This window comes from Ursus arctos, unplaced genomic scaffold (assembly GCF_023065955.2).
Source record: "Ursus arctos isolate Adak ecotype North America unplaced genomic scaffold, UrsArc2.0 scaffold_3, whole genome shotgun sequence".
NCBI classification, from domain to species: Eukaryota; Metazoa; Chordata; class Mammalia; order Carnivora; family Ursidae; genus Ursus; species Ursus arctos.
In genome coordinates, this window is record NW_026622985.1 from 102,347,808 (window position 1) to 102,370,346 (window position 22,539).

At 55.0% G+C, this 22,539-nt stretch overlaps 1 protein-coding gene across 1 annotated transcript in view; it reads right to left on the reverse strand.

The window, feature by feature from the left end:
- Positions 1–7,190: 7,190 nt before the first annotated feature.
- VIPR2 (vasoactive intestinal peptide receptor 2) overlaps positions 7,191–22,539 on the reverse strand; it is a 66,995-nt gene continuing 51,646 nt past the window's right edge. Inside the window, exons 6-13 of the mRNA XM_026479249.4 lie at positions 20,832–20,973; positions 15,903–16,053; positions 15,175–15,235; positions 13,584–13,653; positions 12,930–13,021; positions 9,802–9,931; positions 9,687–9,728; positions 7,191–8,966 (exon numbers count right to left, since the gene is read on the reverse strand). Of these exons, the coding sequence (XP_026335034.1) occupies positions 8,793–8,966; positions 9,687–9,728; positions 9,802–9,931; positions 12,930–13,021; positions 13,584–13,653; positions 15,175–15,235; positions 15,903–16,053; positions 20,832–20,973 (862 nt within the window). The 3' untranslated portion in view covers positions 7,191–8,792. The remainder of the gene's footprint in view (positions 8,967–9,686; positions 9,729–9,801; positions 9,932–12,929; positions 13,022–13,583; positions 13,654–15,174; positions 15,236–15,902; positions 16,054–20,831; positions 20,974–22,539) is intronic.

Below are 22,539 nucleotides of genomic sequence, written 5' to 3' on the forward strand. Positions count from 1 at the left end.
TCGGGCAGGACGGAGGCTGGACTGTGGATTTCAGACTCACAGGCCGATGGCATCATGTGTGATGGGGACGTGGCTGGTTTTGCTCATGAATCCCTTTAACTTTTGTTTTCCTGGGAAACTCTAGCTCCTTCTGTTCTGAATGAAAGCCTTGCTGGATAGAGTATTCTTGGCTGTAGATTTTTTCCTTTGAGCACTTGGAATTTATCCCTTCTGGCCTGCAAAGCTTCTGCTGAAAAACCCACCAACGGCCTTATGGGGTTTCCCTCGTATGTAACTGCTTTCCTTCCTCTTGCTTCTTTTAAAATTCTCTCTTTATGACTACTTTTGGCCGTCTTATTCGTGTCTTGGTGTGGACCTCTTTGGGTTGGTCTCGTTGGGAGCTCTCTGTGCCTCCTGGATCTGGATTTCTCTTTCCTTCCCCAGATTCAGGAGGTTTTCAGCTATTATTTCTTCAAATAAATCTTCTTCCACCTTTTCTTGCTCTTCTCCTTCTGGGATCCCTACCGTGTGACTGTTATGCTTGACAGTGTGGCTGTGTTCCCTGGGTCTCTTCTCATTTTGCATGTTTTTCCCCCTCTCATCTGCTCAACTTGATTATTTTCCATTACTCTGTCCTCCAGGTGGCTGATCCATTCTTCTCCTTCCTCTTGTTTGTTATTTATTCCAGGTGGTCTATTTTTATTTTCATTTAGTGAGTTCATTATCTCTAATTGGTTCTTTTTTAGGTCTCTTATCTCTTGGTGGAGGGTCTCATGGAGGTCCTGCACTCCTTTCTCAATTCTAGTGAGTAACTTTATGAGCATTACTTTAAATTCACCATCAGACATACTACTTATCTCCATTTTTTTTAGGTCTCTTGCTATGATTTTGCTCTGCTCTTTCATTTGGGACATATTTCTCTGTCTCATTTTGTCTATTGCTGTGTCTGTTTCTATGTGTTAGGACAGTTAGCTACGTCTCCCACACTTGAAAGTAGTGGCTTTATGAAGAAGAGGTCCTGTAGTGCCCTGCAGTGCAATGTCTCCTTTTCACCAGAAAATGGTGCTTCAGGGGTGTCTTGCTGTTGTAGTGGGGCTGTGTTTGCCTTCAGTCCAGCCCGTGATGGCTCTCTGCCTGTTGTGGGCAGTCTGGGGCCTGCGGTGTTAGCGGGCTAGTCCTGGGCTGCCTTGGGCTTGATTTGAGTAAGACCAGGTGCTTGCTAGAGATGAATTAGCACCAAACTGCGGGCACTTTCCCTGTGTTGTCCCCTGGGAAGCTTCTGTTGGTGGGCGGGGCCTGCAGTTAGATGAGCTGCCTGCCCCCACCCCACTGCTGGGGTCACAGTCAGACTGGTGTGTGGTTATCTTCCCCTCTCCCTGGAGCAGGACTCACTTTGGAGTGGAGAGAGACCCCTTGTCTGGGCTGCGTGCACACTGCCAGGCTTGTGTCACTGTTTCACTGCTTCGATGGGATCTTGCCAAGAGCATATTGGAGTGGGTGGATCCGCTTCACGGTGGCCTCTGGTCAACGTCGGGCTGCGGAGAGTCCATTCGCCGGTCTTTGGGTCACTTTCTGGGTCATTTATGCTGATGTGGGTGTTCTCTAGGTGGCCACACCGCAAGAGGTGAGCCCAGGGTCCTCCCACCCTGCCGTCTTCCCAGCAGCCTCTGCTCCCTCTTATATATATATATTTAAAAAGTCTCTCAAGAGACGCTTCCCTGTGTGCTCCGGGCCCCAGGGGCATCTGGAGGTTATTTTCTCTCTCAGCTCCTCTCCCATGGCCCAAAGCAGTCCCCATGGGCCGTCTGGTGCTGGTCACTTCTGTGCCAGGAAAGCATGCCAGAGCTCCCTTCTGAGCTTTCCCCTAGGGCTCAGCGGCTTCCTGGAGTGAGGGGCTCCCTTCTGTGGCAGCCCCAATGGAGCTGCCCCCCCGGGCCTGCCAAACACCCTCCCCAGACAGGCGTGCTCGTGGGAGCAGGAGTCTTCTCCATTGCTCACGGGGGGTTCCTGGGCATCCCCGCTGGCCCAGACCTGGACCAGCCTCAGGCGGGCGGGAGCTCGGCAGTGACGTGCAGTGATGAGGCCTCAGCTACTCTGGCAAACTAGCCCACGCACATGTCTTCACAGGGAGTTTTGTCCACGTGGGGCAAGGGTGTGGTGGAGGGGCTGGGGCCACATTAATGGTTTTGTGAGGGCCCTTGAAATAGGCAGGAGGGCAGCCAGGAGGCCACAGTCGTGCAGGGAAGATGGCTGAGGTCCAGATTACCCAAGAAATTTACTTCAAACCACCACAAACACGTGTTTCTCCAGAGCAGTCCTGACATTCTGAGAGCGGGAGCACCACCTGATCTCCGCTCTGCTCAAGGGTCCCCAGCACAGACTCCGAAAAAGCTGAAGCCTGTCTCCCTTTCTAATTTCCTCTGCTGGGTGTTCACGTCTAGAGAAATCCTGCATGGAATTCATCCTGGCCAGGGCCCCGAAACAGAAGGGAACTGCATGGGGACCCCAGGAAGACCTTAGCGTGACTTGGCCAGTGTGAGACTGGCTGGGTGGCCACAGGAAGACCGGTGTTTTTATTTATTGCTTTATTGGCATCCATCCCCAAACACATTCAAGGCAGCTTGCAATAGCAAGCACACAGTGGGTAGCCGAGAGCAGGGCCACTGTGGTGCCAGCTCTGGGGGCACATTCACTGCGAGGCCTGAGCAAAGGGCATCCACGGACTGTGCGGACCCAGGGTGGAAAGTGTCCCTCTGTTGCAGGGACGTCATCAGGTGAGATGCCAAGCAGTGAGGCCGGTGAGCCAAGGTCCAGGGGGTACGGAGGATGGGGGGTGGCTTTCTGCACCATCCCCAGTAATCTGCTTTGACCCCTGTAGCAGCTGGTAAACAGGCCAGCTGGGCAAATGTGCTCAGATGTGGACACAGGACATGCGTTCCCTTCTTGCGGAATCAGCTGGGAATCCCTGATCATAGGGCCCTTGACGTGCCCCTAGACCCAGCCTCATGCTTTTCCTCAATAGCACCCAGCTTGGCACAAGGGAGCACAGTGCTGTACCCCCAACCACACGGTGCTGTTCTGAGATGGTTCTGGACCAGCCTGCCTTGTGTTTGAGGCATAACTGTCCTGCTCAAATGCTCCTCCTTCCTGTGGGCCTTGACCCCTTGCCCCCCACCCCCACCCCACCGCTGCCTCTGTCTTGACTTCACTGTTCCCGACATTGGCCTGTCATCTGACCTTAAAATTAGTTACTAAACCTGGAGGGTAATTTTCACTGACACACCCCTCCCCTCACAGCCCCGCATACCCTTAATGCCCCAAATAGGATTCTGGGGTTTGACTTCCATAAAAACACATTTTGACATTGCTTACAGAAGCCTGTGTGTATCTAGCTTGACAGCAGGGTGTGGGTCAGGGAGGGTGGTCCCTTTGGGGCCCCAGGTTTGATTGCGGTCTGTTGGACTGGAGAGCACGTGAAGCCCAGAACTGCTCGCTGGGTTTGACTCAGATTCATTCTAGATGCTCTTTGTTCTGGGCTGGATAGAGCTGAGTAGATTTTCATGCACAGATTTCTTTCTTTTTGGTTTCATAGATCGGCGAAAAGCATATTTAGAATCAGTTTGGTTTGGGGTTGTACGAACTCATGTGATCTCCAGGGTCTCTCCACCGTGTCTCTTACGTTGTAAGTGGGTGTGAGATGCCGTTGTGTCAACATAGCAGAGCAGAGGGAGAGCTCCCCCCGCCCCCCGGCCCTCGGACACCCTCCTAAGAAAAACTTCTATAGGACAGGAAAAACTGAAGGCTGCTCATTCTGTAATCCAGACTAATATTTTAAAAAGCAATGTGTTCATTTTATTCTGAAAGTAAAGTAGAGTCAATGGCATGAACGTGGAGGCCTCTGGCCCACAGCGTGCATCACTGCCATATGGGCATCCGGGGACTCCTCTGCGATCCTGGTGTCACCTCGTAGCTAAACTGTCCTGCCTCAGGTGTGGCTTCCCTTCTCTTGGCCTCGCTAGCCGCTGCCCTCCTCCCCGTCCTGCACAGACCAGGCTCACAGATGCTCCACGACACTTCTCTTTCCCCAGCCGTCAGTGCACGCCTAAAACAGCCTCGGCCACGTCATTTCCCAGCTTCAAAAGCCTCGGAAAGCTCCCAGTTTTCCAAAGAAAGCCCCTTCCCCTGCTAGGAGAATCTGGTGCCTGCCCGTCTGACTTCACTCTTACTGCGTTCCTCGACAGCGCTGCGAGCAGCCCCTCAGCAAGCTGCATGAACTATATCCATCCTATTTTTAAGTCACTTCCTCTTATAACTTCCACGTATCCCCTGTAACCGCATTTCCTCAAAACCCTTCTTACCCTTGCTGAACTCTTGTCTTCTGCAGAGCCATGAGCAGTCACACGGTCAGCTGGACAGACGGACAATGGACATGTGGGTAAAGAGGCACAATGCAGACCAGATCCACTTACTGATCCGTGATCCGTGCTTTCATTCCAGGGAAGTGTGACATGTGATCAAAAGCACAGTCTGTGCATCCAAAGGAATTATGAATAGTTCACGTGTTTTCTTACACCACGGAGGCCCTCGTGGGTTCTGGCAGCTCCTGGTCCCCTTTCTCCCTTTGGTTCTTGCTCTCAGCTTGGAGCTGAGCCTGGGCTGTGTCTGTCAACCCCATCCAGGGGAGGGCCTCTCCAGGTCTTCCTCTCTCCCTTCAGCTCCCCATCTCAAAGCCCCAGAGGCTGTCTCACAAGGAGACACTCTCTTTGGAGGGAGGGAAGAGAAGGGTGTGGGAAGCCAGACAGAGCCCTTTCCAGAGGGCAGTGGGGAGGCAGCCAGGAGTGCGCCCACGTGAACGCATTGTATCCAAGCCTCCGTGTGTGTGCTTCATACATACATATAGAAAAACTAGAATTAAGTTTACAGAGATTGTGTCTTACATACACCCAGCTTCCACAGAGCTAATAATAGATAAGGATTTTTTTCACTGCAGGTTGATAGATATGGGAGACCATAATCTACCCATGCTATGTAAAAATCTGCAGAATTATGAGTCACTTTGTAATGAGACTTTAATGTAGTGTGTGTGTTCAAATCAGAAAGGAATTGTAATTATTTATGTTATGACTTGAAAATAACAAAATTTGCATATTCTAGATTCATAATTATAATTATTTAAACCACAAAAGCTTGTGTTTATAGTGTCTTGAGTTGATAGACTGCTGTCTTTGACTTGATGACCTATGCCCTTCAGCACCCGCGAGGGTATGTGTAACCCGAACCTTACAACGAGATAGTGGTCCTACTTGATGTCATGGTTCTGTAATTCATACCCTACTAGTCTACTTCTCCCAGTGTTTCTTCAGCTCTGGGTGTTGAATAGAAGCAGCTTTAGCGAAGGTCCTGCGCTAGCTCAGGGGTCAGTGTCCATGCTACCACCTGCCGCTCAGGGTTCAGTCTTGGGCACCCCGGCAGACGGAGGGGGGCTCTTTCCATTATTGAGGAACCACCTCTGCCCACTCCACCTCCCCAGGAAACCTTTAGAGAGGATGGAGGACGCAAGAGTCTTTCTTCCCACCTTCCAAAGAACACTTTTCTGTATAAAAGATGCCCTAAATCCTTTGTAAGGTCCGCAAGCTAAGCGGTGCCTCTCTAAGTGCTTGTCAGTCGTGACACATCACCCACGGCCTCTGCTGAGTCTCGTCCCCATTTCCCAGGAATAGAGAAGTCAGTCTGTAAAACTGCAGCAGGACCTGTGTTCAGGTGGGGCGGCTGCCAGGAAGGGCAGGGGGCTGGCCATCTGACCGTGATGTCAGGCTCAGCATTAAATCAGAACCAAGGAAGAGGTGTTCATGTCCCTCGTGCCTCGAGGCAGGCAGATTGGGGCGAGGAAGAGAGGCAATGTTGGTGATGCTGGGGTTGGTGGGTGACGAGCCATCACGGCCGTGCCGAGAGGGGGCTGCCCCTGCCCAGAGATGGCTGTGCGTGGCTGCACCCAGCGTTTCCTGTGCTCGGAGCTTGCTCTGTGGGAATACCTGGGCACAAGCATTTGTGAACAAGTCAAACATCTACCCGCAGGGATGGATGGGATAAACCCAATACCCCCGTGCCGTGGACTATCACGCAGTGTTGAGGATAAGGCACATCTGTGGGTAGTCAGGCAAGAGTCACACAGCCTGTCTTCACTAGAGAAGTAAGTTGCAGAAGCTTCTACACAATATGACCTAATTCCCATGAGGAAGAAGAAGAAGAAAGGGAGAAGGGGAGAGAGGTTGTGTAAACATAGAGGAAAATACTGGGAGTATCAGTTACTCATAATATTTAGCTCTAGAAGGGAGAGGGGCAGATGGAAGATGGGATTCAGAGACTTTTCACATTGTTGGCAATATTTGAACTTTTATAACTCCTCTGTATAATTTCTGTAACCTGAAAACCTGGAAAAAGCCCCTTAAACCTACCTTTTTTGATCAGAAAGAGCACGCCCACTGCTGCTGTGGATGGAGACGAGGGTCTTCTTTGGCATGGCTCCGGCACACGCCCCACCTCTGTCCTCCCTGCTCGAGCTACTCCCTTCAGCGTCTGGACCGTGCTCCTCACTGGACCCCTCCACCTGCCCCCAGCTGCCCCCACTGCCGGAGGCCTGGGGCTGAGGCTGTGCGCTGAGCCTCCTCTCCTTCTTGACTCTTGTTCTGCTCGCGGGAGACTCCCCAGAGGCGGGCCTGGCTCTGGAGGATCTTATTTTCGCAGCGTGCTGTGCTCCTTCTGAAGGGAAGCACTGGGGGAGCACGGAGTGTGTCGGACATTGATTTTATCTGCCTGCGGCACACAGCTTTGGGGTCTGCCCGCAGACACACACTCACACGCATGTGTGCACACGTGTGTCTGCCCTGCACAGCTGACAGGTGCTCAGGTTCTGTGGCTGGTCCCCACCGCTAGGGCTGCCAGAGCTGCCTTATGCCACGGTGACCGCTGACCTGGGTGCTCCAAGGAGGACGACCTGGCAGGCGGCCTAAGTGCCCTGGGGAGAGGTGGCTGTTTCCAGTGGCCTTGAAGGTGCCACGTGCCTTCTCCTTTCCCTCCTCGTCCAGCCCCGCTCTACGTGTGGGGAGCTTTCCTCTGATGGTGACGGCACTCAGCTAACGAGTGTGAGTCTGTCCTCAGTTGGGGACCCTAGGACCGCAGGCTTTGCAGGCCAGAGTGAATCTTCCAGCCTCCAGACAGGAAATCGGGTTTTATTGAAGTGCTCACACACAGTGACTTGTGGACATTTCATACACATTTACAACATTTGAAGACGACATGTTGACTCTTCGACCACCTGCTCCTGCTATTAGTAAACATTCACTTTCCCTCCCTCCTTCCTTTTCCCAGGCAAGACAGACCAGTCCACAGCCCCCTGGACATTGGCGCATGCCCGTGAGGAAGACGCATGACTAACGCCCAAGCACACCCCACGGCCCCACGTCAGCCCTGGTCTGGCTCTCCAGTTGGTCATGGGGATCTGGTTACAGTGTCTCATCTGAGGTGGGCGCCCCGGCTCCGGGTGGCCTCTGAACACAGCCGCTCTGCTGTCCCTGTCTGTCCAGGCTTTTGTCACACACCGTGAGCCATAGGACCTGAGCCTGGTGGCTGCCGCTCTGGCCACCCCTGCCCGCCAGACCTGATCCCGCATGCCGGCCAGGTCCTATGATGCCTCAGGACAAAGACATTATGGCCTCCTTTCTGGGGTATCATAAAAGGGTGGGAGAGCAGCTGCATGGGGTTGGGCAGAACCTCTGTCTGTCCCGTGCTGCAGGGCCGGGCCTGGGACAGGGGTGGGCTCTCTCCTCGCTGGCTTCCTGCTGCCTCTGCCGCTGCTCAGCCACTCAGACCTAGCTCCCAAATCTGCAAACATCAAGGGAACTGGGAACTAGGACCGCTGTTGGCCAATGTTGGCCAGAAGCACTCAACACCTTCTTGTATTTTGTTAGGATAATTCTCCATTTAAGCAGAAATGACTTTAAGATTATTTTCATTAAAAGGAGGATAGGTTTCTGCTCCCCCCAGATAAAAGGTCTGGTGTCTTTTTTGCCCTGACGGCCAGGTCCTACAAGCCTGGCCATAGGTCACCCAACCTTCTCCCCCCTCTCGGGGGAGGAGGCCTGAAGTAGTCTCAGGGGGAGACTTCGATGGCTGAGGGGCCCTCATAAAGTGCAGCTGCCCTCGCAGGGTGACATGCCACTCCTGCTATTATCATCTGACACCCTTCTCTGCACTTGTCCTGGTGGACAAGCAGGAAGGGGAGGTCCTGGGGCAGGGCAGGGAGGAAAAGCAGGGGCACCCGGCAGGGGTGGGTTCTGATGCTTTGTGTCCGTGTCCTGCAGACAAGAGGGCCGCCCTAATGAGGACCAGGTGGGGGGGTGCCGGTGCTGGGGGTCACGCAGAGGGAGCGTCCAGCCCCCAGCTCAGGCCTTTGCCGCCCTGCCCAGAACTGGCACTGAGATCAGAAAACCGCCTTGGTTTCCTTCCATGATGGCTGGACCCAAGTTCTGGGCCACTGTACCTCATTTCAGGGATCATTTCTGTCTCCATATTCTCTTTGAAGACGGGTCCATCTACTTGGCCAGACAACATTTTGAGCAAAATTACCTACGTGCTGGAGTTTAACACGAATCAGATCGAAGTCCCAGTCAGCTACAAAGCAACCCCAGCTGCGCGGATGGGATAAGCAGAGACCAGCTCTATCGTGTCACCGCTGAGTCACCCGCCAGGGCACTCCCGCCCGGGGAGGCCCGCCTTCGAGGGCTCTGGGGAGTCTGTCTGCAGGGTGGCGGGCACTAGATGACCGAGGTCTCTGTCTGCAGGAATGACGGGGCGCGGGAGCCTCGGTGGAACTGCAGGGCGCTCTCCGAGCCGTTCCTCGAGACAGACGAGCTGTGGAGCCTGTAGTCCTGGCCGCAGGGCCGGCTGGGGCACAGGCTCCGCCACTTCCTCTTCAGCTCACTCTGCACCTGGGGTGAGGGCAAGGCAACCAGAAGTGGGAGTCTGCAAACATAAACTCAGGGGCAGGGCTCAGGTCTCAGGCCGAGCCCTCTCCTCTAGGGCTTCTGTAAAAACAGAAGGTGTGGCCCGAGCAGCTCCAGGAGACAGATGACAAGGGGGCAGGAGCCAGGCTTTTCCTGAGTCAGGTGGGGACTTGATACTGGGAGCCCACGAAGGAGGTGAAGGGAAGCAGGCTCGGGAAGGGCATTTGAACTGAGGGGGCAGAGGTGCAGGGCAGGATGCATCAGGGGGCTGTTGGCCCCACAGGGTTGGGCGGGTGAGGGCATGTGGGAAATGAGCAGAACAGGGCAGGGCTCAGAGGGACTCCTGCACGTACATCCTGAAGAGCTGTGGGGCGGGAGCTCAGGCAGCAGGGTTCCCATCGGTGTGTCCGCCCCACCCCACTGGGGTCTGCATGGCCCGGTATCCAGGGTTAAGGAGCAAGGCTGTGACCGTGCCGAGTGGCAGGGTCCCTCTCCACCACCTGGCCGGGGAGCTTTCTTGAGCCGGCCTGTGGGAGGGCGACCAACGTTGCTTGGTGTGGAGAGACGGGCTTTGTGAATGGGGCTGGAAGGGACGGCAGCGGGGTTGCCCGGACAGAAGACCTGAGGTCTCCTTCAGGTCGGGGGGAGCACTTTAGGGAATCCCACGTGCGCTGAATGTTCCCCGAGGTCTGACAAAGCACTTACTTCACTGTTGAGGAAACAGTACAGAACGGCCACCACCAGGCCCTGCAAGTGAGAAAGGGCTGTCAGGGGCCACTCACCAACGCGGGGAGAAGGAACCGTCCCTTCCCACACGTACCTGAAACGATCCGATGCACAGCTCAAACAGGATCTGGTATTTGGAGGAGATGCCGATAGGAAACACGGCAAACACCATGTAGTGAACTCCGAACAGCGGGATGAGCAGTAGCGTGGACTTGGTGAGCCTCCTGCGGCACAGAGAGACGCTGAGCGTTGCCAGGCAGCCCGTGGGCTCTGCAGTCTCGCAGGCTGGCCCAGGCCCAGGGCCTCACCGGGCTGAGCCTTGCTTCTCGAAAACTGAAGTAAAACCAACCTCCCCCGGCCCAACGACGCGCAGAATGTGCCAACGCAGTGATAAAAACGACTGTCCCTCGTAAAGCGGCAACGCTCTGACAAGACACCCCGACAGGGTCCCCAGCAGGGCCACTGGTCTGAGGGCTGTGTCCCGTCACCGGCATTGTCAGGGCAGAGGCAAGTCCGACTTTTCGATCATGAGAGCGGACTCAGCGGGTGCAGCCCCTGAGCACAGCGTGTGGCAGCAGGAGGCAACCTGCGCTCGGGGTCCCACGAGCCCTGTGGAGTTGGGTGACCCGGACCAGGTGTAATTGCTCCGCCCATGAGAGTTACTACCCTCCCTGATCAGAAGGCAGCTTTCCTGCCCGTCACATTCTGTGCTCGAAAGTAAAACAGCTGAGCTCACTTCTAGCTTTCTTGCAGCCGTTCTCCCCGCACCCCCAAACAGTCCCCGTTCTCTACACCAGCGCTTCCCAAGCCTCAGCTGTACCAGGACCACCTGGAGGTCCTGTTAGAAGGCAGACCGCTGGCCCCACCTTCAGACTGCTGGATCTGTGGGTCTGGACTGTGTCTATCAGGTTCCTAGAGACGCTGCAGCTGCTGCCTGGGAGCCCCACTTTGAGAACCACTGCTCTGAGCCCGGGACTCTCATTGCTCCACGTTAGAATCATCAGGGAACTTTTAAAACTCCTCAGTCCAGCCGGCCTCCTCACTCCAATTCGATCGGTCCCTGTGGTGGGACCGGTGCTGGTAGCTCGACATCTTCCTGGGTGATTCCAACATGTGGCCTGATTAGACCCTCGCCACTCCGCATGGACGGGAGCATTGGGGTCGTCTGGGGGCTCGTCAGGAAGGAGGATCTTGGCCGCCAGGCTGAGGCAGGCCACACGGTGACGTGTGTGCACGTCCTAAATGAAGATGCGGTAGCCTCTGCAGTGACCTAGCAGCCTCATCCTGAGGGAACCCAGCAAGGAGGCTCCACTCTGTTTGTTCATTGACCCTACTCAACGCTTAGAGAAAGTCACGAATTCTTGACCTATTTTTGAGGCACCCACCTCAAACCTAGCACTCAGAGCCTGGGCTGTAAGTTCTAGAAATGTGTCCATTTCTCCTGATCTCCCTCGCAACAAAAACCATGTCCTGCGGTGTTTACAACAAGTGGGATGTGCCCTGTTTCAGGCAATGTGCGCACACCCCAGAAACCAGGCCGTTTTGCAGCAGGGCACGACCTGCACCTCGTCGGCTAGGAGACCCGTCAGTGAGCATCTCACGGCTGCCCCCACAGACCCAAACATTTAACCTTACAAGCTGCTGCATTTCATATCCCGTTCGGCGCTCACCTGGTGAACTGAGGGTGGGTTGTGTAGGGAGCTGTGCCCTTTAGTTCAGTGCGAGACAGAGAGTCTGCCTGAATTCCCTTATGTACGTCTGGAATCCGCTGTCATGCTCATTTCTAGAGAAGGATTTCTAGTGAGGCTGGACCTCTGGGACCCTGTTGGGGGTACTTATTACTCTTACAAAGATAGTTCCAGAGAAAAGACATCGAGATACAACCAGAAGGCAGCATCACAGACACACTCTGCTTTTTTGGTCATCCTGGAAAAAGGACAGATTCTATTTTCCTACTTAACTTTGTTTCTAAAATAAAAGCATCTATCTCTAAGACGTACTGAATGAACACTCCCAAAGAATCCAAAGAAAAGGTCAGCATGGAAGCTAAACAACACTAGCCGAAAATCAAAACTTGAGTTTGAAAAGCAGCTGAGAGCTGTCCTGTCCCTGAGCTGCAGGTGCGAGTGGGCTCAGGGACCGGCTCAGGTGCTGTTCAGATGGGGTGACACGGTTCTGTCCTTCGTAGTCTGACGTGGAATCCCATCTCTACGTCTGGCCTTCTGTGCAGCCTCCTTTAGTGGACTGAGCAGAGAAAGGGATGCCTTGGGTTTTATGTACCCCAGGGTTCGGTCAGAGGATCTGTGCACCAGACTTCCCCACAACACTTGCTATAGCTGGCGCTAAATGTCTTTCACATATTAACTGTATCAAGCCCTCCTAACCTGAGAGATAATGATTATTACTTCCACTTTACAGATAAGGACCTGAGGCACAGAGCTGTGAAGACACGTCCCCCAGGCCTCCAGCTGGTGTGTAAGCCCAGCACTGGGCTGCTGGCCACGGGCGATGCTGCCTGTCCAGCTGCCAGGTCTACCCCTGGCCGCAGTAAGGGCACCTGCCCAGGGTCACACAACTCCAGGCGACTGTGATTCCACGGCTGGTCTATCTGAACCCCAGGCTCCCACCGGCTGGAACAACCACCCCACACTGAACTAGTTCTAATAATAAAGTTGTGGGCTTTGCTTTTTCTTTATAAATTCTCAACAGAAATTTATAGAATCTTTAGGTTCTTTTATAGTCTTCAGGTCTTCATTAATTAGCTGGATGATTGTGGCGTGGTACTTAACCTCTGTTCTCTTTCCCACTGAATGGATATCTTCATGTAATCATTCAGCCAATAAACACGAATTATTATTAAGTACAAGGCCTGGTGTTAGGTGCCTGCATGAACCATGTGGTCTACGGGGAGAAAGGAAGTAAGCATAAAATACAAATAATGTGGCCAAGGAGGAAAGTCGGATTACAAAACAGGAAAGGGGGCAGAGCACTCCCGTGAGCAAGCTCACTGGAGGATATCCATGCTGAAACGAGGGGAATGGCCGCCATGGCAGCACCCTCCCTTGGAGGAGACACGGCTGCCTTAGCCACAAGCACAGTCCCGCACCCAAAGGAGGCCAACCTGGGCCTTTGCGCACACCCATGTCCTCCCTGACTGTAGGTTTCCAGGCCAAGGCAGGTTAGTGAGGGCAGCTCGGCTCCCAGACCCAAACACATACTCACTTATACTGTGACTGGTCATTGCCGCCGACATCTGGGGACGTCAACTTCTGTAGTAAAATTCGTATGATACTAACAAAAAGGACAAAATTGACCTGCACAAAGAGAGACCACATGTTTGTCTGTGATTTCCCTGCAGGGAGGTGGGTGTGACCGGGATGTCTGTGGCTCAGCCCTGCCTGAATCGCCTCGCCTCGCCTTGTACAGGGCTCCAGGCGCCTCTGTCACAGAAGCGCGGGAGCCCTGCCCAGCATGGGCTGCCCCCAACGTTGGCGCTGACTGTCCCCCGACAGCACCATGTATCTCATGGCCCCAGGCTACAGCAGTAAGTCAATTCTGAGATGGGAGGTGGACAAATGACAACGTGTTCAGCTCCAACATCGTGTGGTGCGTGGCTGTGACTCCCCTGCAGGGTTCCTCCCTGGGCTGGAGAACACGCATCTCTCTCTCCACTCCCTCCCCCTTCACTGAGCCTTCGTCCTGAAGGGGGACCAAGTCTAGGACTGATGGAAGCAGCTGGGCCTCTGCGTGTGGTTCTTCTCTCAGAAGACCGAGTAGAATGGGGCTATTTATATTTCATACAGGGAAGTGGGCTCCCTCTCTTCCCGAGTGTGCAACCCAATGCATAGCTCATGTTTCAATACAGAAATTACTTACTATAATAGATATTAAAATTGGTGTTCGTATAACCCACCAGGGAACACTGTGGTCGTTGGTATCCCAGCAACTGTGGAAAAGAGAGAAGGAAAATCGTGTTACCTCTGACCCATCCACAAACCACGTGCATGAGGACAAGTGCGCTGCCTGTGGACTCACCCCTCGCACGGTGCAGGCAGCACGAAGCCGGCCCCTCCCACTGCATGCACCGTGCACCCGGGTTGTCACAGGGCCCCGCCGGTGGCCCGTGTGTGCTGCTGTAAGAGCAGAGGTGCTCTGCACTTACAGATCCCGATGCAGTCCGTCCCTGTCCAGTGACTCTGTTTCACTTTATTCTTCCTGACGGGACAGTCTGCTAATGGAGAGGCGAGGCGAAAGCAGAACTGCAGAGGTGGGGGAAGGGGAGACCAAGCCCCGGGAAGGCCCATAACTTGGGAATTGCTTTAGCTCATGTTCACTCCAACAGCAACGAAGGGGAATTTTTCTCCTGAAAACTAATTTCCTCTCTCCTCCCAAATGGTTTGTATTTGTATCTTAACCTGTCTTTGGAGTCACTGAGGCAGGCACAGCTAGGAAGGTCTGCCGAGCAGTGTTTTCACTCCTGGTTTCCGGAGTAAGGGCCGTCTCCAGTAGGAAGCTGGGAGAAGGCACCTACAATGTCTCCATGATTTCCCCCATTACCCACACCCCCACAGTGGGGCCCTGCAGCCCCTCCCAGCAAGGGCAGAGACCAGCCCTCGCCTCTGAATCCTAGCTGGTCTTGGCAATAGGGTGTGGAGCGCCTGGAACCTGCAGGATAGAAAGGAGCCTGCCGGCTGGTGCTGTCTCAGACCTGCCAGCCCTTGGCCAACCCAGCAGGTGCCCACAGTGTGTGAGCAAGCCAGGCCGAGGCGGGAAGACTGCCACGTGAGTCAGCCCAAGCTGCCAGCGCACAGAAACACACCCTATGAACTGCAGTCATTCAAGCCACTGAGCCTTAGGGTGGGTTGTTACCAGTGTAGATAACTGGTAGACCCCGAGAGCCTCTATGAAGCACAACATTCATGGTGGGAACTTGGTGCCTGAGTTTGGGACCGTGATCCAGCTGTCTACATAAAGCAGAAGAGCTTTGGACCCTGCTCAGGCTGCATTTTAAGAACCATCTCAGAGAGCTGTACTCCTGTTGGCCATTTTAACCCGGTCCTCAACTGCTCGCCTCTCCGCACCTGGCTCCAGGCAAACAATGCAGGCATCTTGCTTGGTTCCCTTTTGTAAGTACTGCTTCTCCCACCCAAGGTGCTGATCCCTTCTCTGCCTGGTTTATCCGAATCCCAGCTCTGCTGCAGGACCTGGTTCAGTTCCCATCCCTCACATGGATCTTATCCAAATTCTGGCCCCCCGATTGGTGAATCGTGAAGTTCGAGGTCTTCTCCTGTGTGGGGTGTTCAAAGGCTGCCTGTGTAACTCTTTGCGCGGCTGCAGCCACACATGCACAGATCCCTTGCAACCAGACAGTAAGCTTCCTTCTGGCTTCGCAGACTCCACAGTGCCAGCCCTTAGCCAGGATGGCTCGGTCTCATTTTAAAGGCACAGGCACAGACACAGCACTCACCCTGTGTCTTCTAAGGAGAGCCGGGCTGCAGTCCAGGCCCCTATGCAGACGGTGGGGATGCCTGCAGAGAGACAACCGGTTACCCACAACCCCACGCCAGTGAACAGGGGCGCCCACAGGGACACAGGTGTGCACCCGCATTCACAAGGGTCAGCAAGGACGAGGGCTGTCTGAAGGGAGGATCAAGAGGAAATGCTTCATAACACACACAAGTTCACGCTCACGCCTTACAAAGCAGTGGAGGTAAACGTGTGTTTGGAGCTAAAGTTTCACAGGCCTGCAAGGCGTCACTGTGCATCGGGAGCGCTGTTGCCGGGGTGTGGGAGCATGGCAAGGACTGCAAGGGGTGCCCCTCACTGTGACCCTGGGGGTCCCACTGCCTACGCTCCCTCCAGTGCTGGCCGTTGAAGGTCCTGCTAACAGGCGGGTTACCAGGCCCTCCTGATAGAAGGGCTTCCTGTCCTTCTCCATGCCATTTCTTTCTGACTTTCCCACTACAGGGTATGCCCCGGAATGGGAGTCGGTTCCTGGTTCCTACAAATAGGAGGGTGCTGCCTATAGAAAACTCTAGTTGTGCTAGAAAAGCTCTTCCTAATAGGACCAGAAGTGCATCCTACTGGGGTAGCAAAGAGTTTTTCTGAGCTGAAAGGTCTGCATTTATAGGTGAGAGGGGTGGAAATCGGAAACCTGAAGGGGCATCAGGCCTACGCAGGGGAGGGAGTCCTTACCCCATCCAATCAGGAGATAGGCCGCGAAACGTCGGCTGGGGGAGAATATGGCCACGAGGAGGGTGTGGAGGTACAGCCCCTCCGCCAGGAGCCAGTAGAAGTTCGCCATAATGCAATACTGGAAGAACACCAGGCTCGCCTTGCAGCCGACCTGCACGTCAGAGACACAGCAAGAGGGCACGGCCCCATCGGATAAAACAGCCCACGGCGGGCAGAGCGGCTCTGGGACGAGAGGCGTGCACGCGTCTGTGTAAGGACCCAGGACACCACACGGTGCTGTTCGCTGGAGACGCGCACTGGGTTAGGGTGAGGCCCTTGGATCAGAACTCACTGGAAGATAAGCACGGGCAGGAGGCAGCCACACGCAGCCGCCTCTGACAGCAGCGGGCTGTGGGAACGTGGCGGTTACCACGCCTGCCCCCCTCTCCCTGCCGCTCCACTGTCCGTGACCTCATCCTCAGCCCACCCCACTTTCCTTCTCCGGCCTCGCCACCCACTCAGAGAGAGACAGAAAAATATAGGGCACGACAAGAGAAACCGTCAAGCGCGTTATGTCCCCAGGCATTTTGAAAGAGTTTTCACTGGGAGAAACCAGGTAGTATAGAAACAAATATATTTTAGTCTCTCAGACCCCAGCCTCTGAATAAACACGAACTTGAGCCTCTCATCAGCAAGTTTGTGTGAGTGTGCACAGAACTTCACTTCGGTTCTCCTGTATCTTTGCTGCCCCCCCAAGATACATACGTGCACAGGCAGGTATCCAGCCACACGTACCTGTGGGTCGATGCACCTTCACACGCGTGGGTGTGTTTTTATACATGTACGTGACTAGCTGTGTGTAGCTGTGATATATTTGTATACACGTGGACACGCGTACACGTGTGTATTCACACTCATCTATGCAGGTGGGTACACACGTGGGGGTGCCATATACACACGCATGTATGCACTGTATGCACGTATGCTTCTGCCCGTGTGTGTGGATACACCGACGTGCACATGTGGGGGTGGCTGTGCTGACAGGAGATTCACGGCAGCCCTTCCCAGCCGGCGCCCAGGGCGACAGGGGCTTCGCCAGGCAGCCCACGGAACCTGCCCCCCACCGTGCTCGCCGCACTCCCACCCCGACCTTGTTCCAGGTTTCTCTTTCCTAAGTGGGGCGAGGCCGTTTATCTTTCTAAGGTGCTGCACGGTCACCAGGTACCGTTTACTGAGGCCGAGCGCCCGACGCCCGCCGGGCCGGGAGCAAGGCTGGCACGTGGAAGCCGCCCCCTGAATGTCATGACCGGGCACCCTCAGCGGAGAGCGGCACTGACAACACGGCGACGGGAGCGGCACAGCGAACCACGGTGAACCTGTGACTCATCGCCACTCCTCCGAGCACAAAGCGTGTGCTGGGTGTGGGGGGGGTGCTCGTGCCCACCCGACCCTGAGGCTCTGAAGAAGCCACGGCCGCGCCCCGCACACCGCCAGCCGGGCTGCCGGCGGCTCCGACCTTCGGGAAGCCACGCAGCCATGTTTACTGCAATTGTGAAACACACACCCCTTTCGATGCAACACGCTCTGGTGAGTTCCAGCGGACGGAAACGAGAGCAGTGCGCGGAGATAGAGCGGTGTTTGTGGCGCCCGTGTTCGCTGCGACGGTTAGACACATCACGTCGCAGCCACACGCTAGGCCGTCAAACGAACACACCAGTTGGCGTGGAGGAGTCCACGATGTCCTGAAAACGAGGGAGGAAGAGGCAGACATGGCTGTTAAAGGTGACTCCATTTTCTTGGAAAAACTGTGAAAACACCGTCCGTGCGTGTCTTCCCAGCTGTTCCTTCCCCGTCGGCACACTTGGAGGACAGTTCTGGGGTGGGAAGAGCTCTCCGCTGACTTCCCCTTCTGCTGCTGGTTTCCAACTGCATCCCTCAGGGTCGAGAGCATGGCAGGAGCGCCTCCAGGGCCTGCTGCCGAACAGACGGCCCATGGCGGAGGCCCGGGCCCTGGTCTGGGAGCCTCCCACCGCCGCACGCAGCCAGAGTCAAGGGGATCGAGTTCTGTCTTCAGCTGGGGTCTCCTGCTGAGGGTCGGCTCCCAGGCGGCTACCTGGCCGTGCGTTTTCTCTGGACTAGAATATGCTCTTCCAGGGTCAGAGAAAAGCCAACCAGAGCAGTGCAGGGAAAGACACCAAGTGTGCACAGAGCTGGGCGAGGGTGGGGACCCGGGAGTGGGGTGCTGCCCTGTGTGGTGCTGTGACCTGAGACAAGACACTTGGCTTCGAGGCCCACTCACTCCCGGAAAAGAAGAGGAGAGGCTGCCCCCACCTGTAGGCCGTCAAAGGTAACGGGGAACATAGCCCACACCCTGCAGAAACATGAGGTGTTTCCCTAGTCCCTGGAAGACAGAGGCATCTGTAGCTGTTGATTAAAAACAAAAAACCCAGGCTATTTTGCTTCGATGTGCGAGAACACCACGAAGCAGAGGGCCACAGGACTAAGCACCCGAGCCCTCACCGCACGGCCGTGGGAACGCCCGCCTGTGGGCTTCATGTGCCCTGGGTCCGCACCGGTGCCACGTGTAGCTTTGGGCTGGGTGCCGCCCTTCACTGCGGAGCTCACCGGGAATGCCCCCGCCCGAGCCCTCCCTGGGGTGGGCTGCACTCAGGCTCTCTGGGAGTGCTTCGGAAAGACCCCACATGTCCTCTCTTCTGGTCTCAGTGAGAGTAAACCGCCGGTGTCCCAGCCCCTCTTGGGCAGCCAGGAGGAGACACACTGAGCCCAGGGCTCACTGCTACTTCCAGAGTATGTGGGAAGAGGGGGCCAGTGGAAGTGAGACGTCTTCTCTTGAAAGGAAATAGACTTTGTTGAGTTCTTGGCCTCTCCAAATGTCTTGAGACACAGACCCCTGGACCTATTTGGGGGAGATGCCCCCAGCATTCTGCTTGGGAGAATAATGTTGGTTTGATACCCAGCTGAGAACAAAAATGTCCAAAAAATGCAGCTGTAAGAAAAGATGTTTTCTCTGTTGCTCATGCTGAGGTCTGATTGTCTCTCTAACTTACTCAAAACCTTGCCTTCTCTGGGGACAAGAAGAGGGAAGACCTAGTCCTCCTTCTTTCTCTCCTGCCTCCTTTCCTCCTGCCTTCTGTCCTCATCTTCCACGTGTCCCCCCACCCTTCTTTCCTCTGTTGGTACACATCTTGGGGACATCCTGCTGGAGGGGAGCAGCTGGGCCCCCTCCCCTTGACTCCCATGGCTCTGGGGACCGGGCAGGGAGACTGTGCACAGCTCCCTCCTTCTCACACTTCAGTCCTCACACCTGAATCTTCGGCACACGCACCTGCAGTCTGAACCCTGACCGTAGCTCCATTGGGCCCATCGAGCTGTAGGGCTTTCCTCAGCTCTGTGTCCTTGTTCACAAATGGGCAAACTGCTCTTCTGAAGGTCACTGGACACTCACCAACACGGTCCAGCCTGGCACTGGAAGACCCTCAAGAAATGGCTAGGCGAAGCCCCAACTATGGGGTGGGCAGAAGGGTCAGTGATTTCCAGTGTAGGGGCGGGCGGGGCGGGCATGGCAGGGTGCTTGTTCCCCTGGGTCCCTGTCACTCCTCTGCCCCTCAGCGAGGAGCCTGCCAGGTCTTGTCTGTGTGGCTGGAAGCATGGCCCTGGGTTGGATGGCGGGTGTCTGTGGGCCCACCAGGGTCACTAGCCCTTTAATAAGAAGCTAAGGAAGGAGGGTTTCTTTGAGCAGAGGTTTGAGACCCCCTGCACCCCCACCCCGGAGAAGTGAAAGTTTTCTCAGCAAGAGGAGAACCCAGAGTGGCATTGGGGCTCACCCCTCGTCACCCACATGGGAGACTCCCTCATGGGGCAAGAGCCCCAGGGTCTCTGACTTCCCCTTGGGGGTGGGGGTTTGTGTTACTTTTATTACTACAACAAACTCCTGTATTCATCCAGCGCAAGCCTGTCGTGAGCGGATTATCCCCAGAAATCGCTTCCCTGCAGGCCTATGAAACAGCTGAGGTTCTGTGGTGTTCTGGAAGGCTTTACTATCGTCCAACTGAATTAACTCAAGTCTGTTCAGGCCAGAGCCGCAGTGCCAGCGCGTGACTCCGTCCGCCTGGAGCTCCGGCGGAGAGCAGCCCGCATCCCGGCTCCTGCGGAGACCGGCCGCCCTCAGAGGCCACGGTCAGGTCAAGAGCCCACACGAACCGCAGCCCGGACGGCTGCCAAAGGTCCTGCGGACGCTGTAGCCTGACACGGCGGCAGGGAAAGACCGGGGAGAGTGAGCTGCATGTCGGAGGCGCGGTCAATGTGCGAAACGAACGGAGCACTCCAGGGCCCCTCATGCCACCGGCACAGCCCGGGTGAAGAGCGGCTCCGGCAGCGCCTTCGTAAGAACAATTAGCACGGCTTTTCCTCGTGTCAGAGAGCTGGGCCCACCACAGTCACAGACAGGCAGCGGGGCTCGTTCGCCGCACAGGGGTTTCCTCCCAGCGATCCGCGGGGGCGTCTGTTACCCATAATCTGGGCGATCTGGGGTGAGACGGCGGCATTGTGCACCTCCATCCATGTCAGGACTTTTCAGCCCAGAGCTGCTGCCGCCGATCACTGGGGCAGCGTCCTCGTGTGGCTCTGGCTCTGCCTGGGGTCAGGCCTCAGGGCCCATGACCTCCCAGCCCCTGGAGGCCCTGGGACACCACCCCGGTCTCACCTGCCAACGTGGGCCCGCTGTGAGCCCCAGCCTCTTGACCAGGCCCCTCTGCTCCTCAGGCCTGAGCCTTGCCCTTAGCCCCGTGCACTGGCTGTTGGTCTTCATCCCGGCGCGAGGTGGGGAGAGACGGACGGCCGGGAACGGTAAGCAGGGAGGTGCACGGGGCTGCAGTTCACACGGGCCACCCTCCCTCCGTGAGAGGACCCTGCTCGCAGGGACAGCCTTACCCAGGAGGAGGGCTGGTCGGGGCAGTGCAGCGTGCCCGAGCGGGAGTACAGCACGTCGTCCTTGACCAGCACCGAGACGGCTCGGAGGATGAAGGAGAGGAACAGGTTCAGGTGGATGTAGTTCCTGGTGCAGTGCAGCTTCCTGCGGCGGGGAGAGGGAGGGGTGAGAGGTGGAGGGCGGGGGAGGCAGGGATGACGGATGGGGGAAGGGATGGGGTGAGGTGGGGTGGAGTGGGGGTGGGGAGAGTCAGGGGTGAGAGGTGGGGGAGGAAGGAATGAGAAGGGGAGGGGGCGGGGGGAGACCGGCTGGGGTGGGAGGAGGGATGAACACTTTAATAACGGGATTTAATCTTCGGGCTTTCTTCTTTTTTTATGGAAGTTACTATTCCTTACTCTATATTTAGGATGTTTTCAGGTTTGCATAATGATAACTGTTTTTTGTAGGTAAACCTTTTCCTTTATTTCTGTCTCCTCAGGTTGGAGTCCTGGAACAGGATTTCAGGGTAAGAGTGTAAAGCAAACGACGCTGACTTCCGAGTCTGCAACGGCGTGTGCCCACTTCACAGATGTGAAGACTGAACATCTTTGCAGCAAATTTCCTACAAGACCCATGTCAAATGATCTGCCTTTGACCTTAACTTCATGTGACATCTTGCTTCACTAAAAAGTGCTCGGAGCATTTTGTCTCTAATTCGCTTGTACCACTTAAATTCTGGAGAAGACTTGACTGGTATTTGATTGGACTTGGACCTTTAATTCAGAGCCATCAGGAAACAAGCTCTTCCTCACCAGTGAATGCTAGCTCTTAAAGTTTCGACAAAGTTAGAAAATGTTGACGGACAGTAAAACACATACTGCAGGAGACTTCCACGAGAGGACTCGCAGAGGTAGCTTATCTGACTGCCTCTACGCAAGGGGCCAGCGTGATTTCGACAGCTGCCTAAGGGCTCTGGAGAGCGGCCAGAGCACCGAGACCCCGGCAAGAAGAAGGGCCCCGAGATGTGCCTTCCCTCCACCTTCCTCCTTGGTCTCCTCTTGTGAGGCCACTACTCACACAAGGTGTGCAGTGCTGGGCGGGAGGCTGAGGGACGAAGCCAAAGCAGGGGCTTCGAGAGTGAAATGTCGCTGTGTGACAATGACCGGAATTCAGGGACTGCAAGAGTAGAGGGACACCCGGGCTTTCTCTGAAACCCGTGAAGAGCTGGGACGTAGGAACTATGACGAATCAGAAATAAGCCAAACTTCCCTAGGCCTGAAACACAGCCTCAAGTCAGCTCAACCCCTGCCAGGCTCAGGGTGGTCAGACCATCTTGCCGGAAAACTTAAATCCTCTCTATCATAAGATATTCGCTCAAAGCCTCTAATATTGAATTATTTGTAATTTCAATAATAAATTATTAGGGATGCCAGGAACAGGAGCAAATGATCAAATGCAATTTAAAAAACCCCAGAGAATAGAAAGAGATTCAGATACTGGAATTTTAAGATACAGACTATCTTACTCAGATTAATATATTCAAGAAAATTGATGAAGAGGTGGAGAATTTTATTAAAGAAAGAAATTGATTACAAAAATCAAATGGAAAGTTGAAAACTCAAAAAGAACCCTGAAATTAACAATTAAACTGGCTGAGTCTAACATTAGATACAATAAACGAGAGTATTATGAAATAGAAAACAGATCAGAAGAATACGGATAGACTTTAGT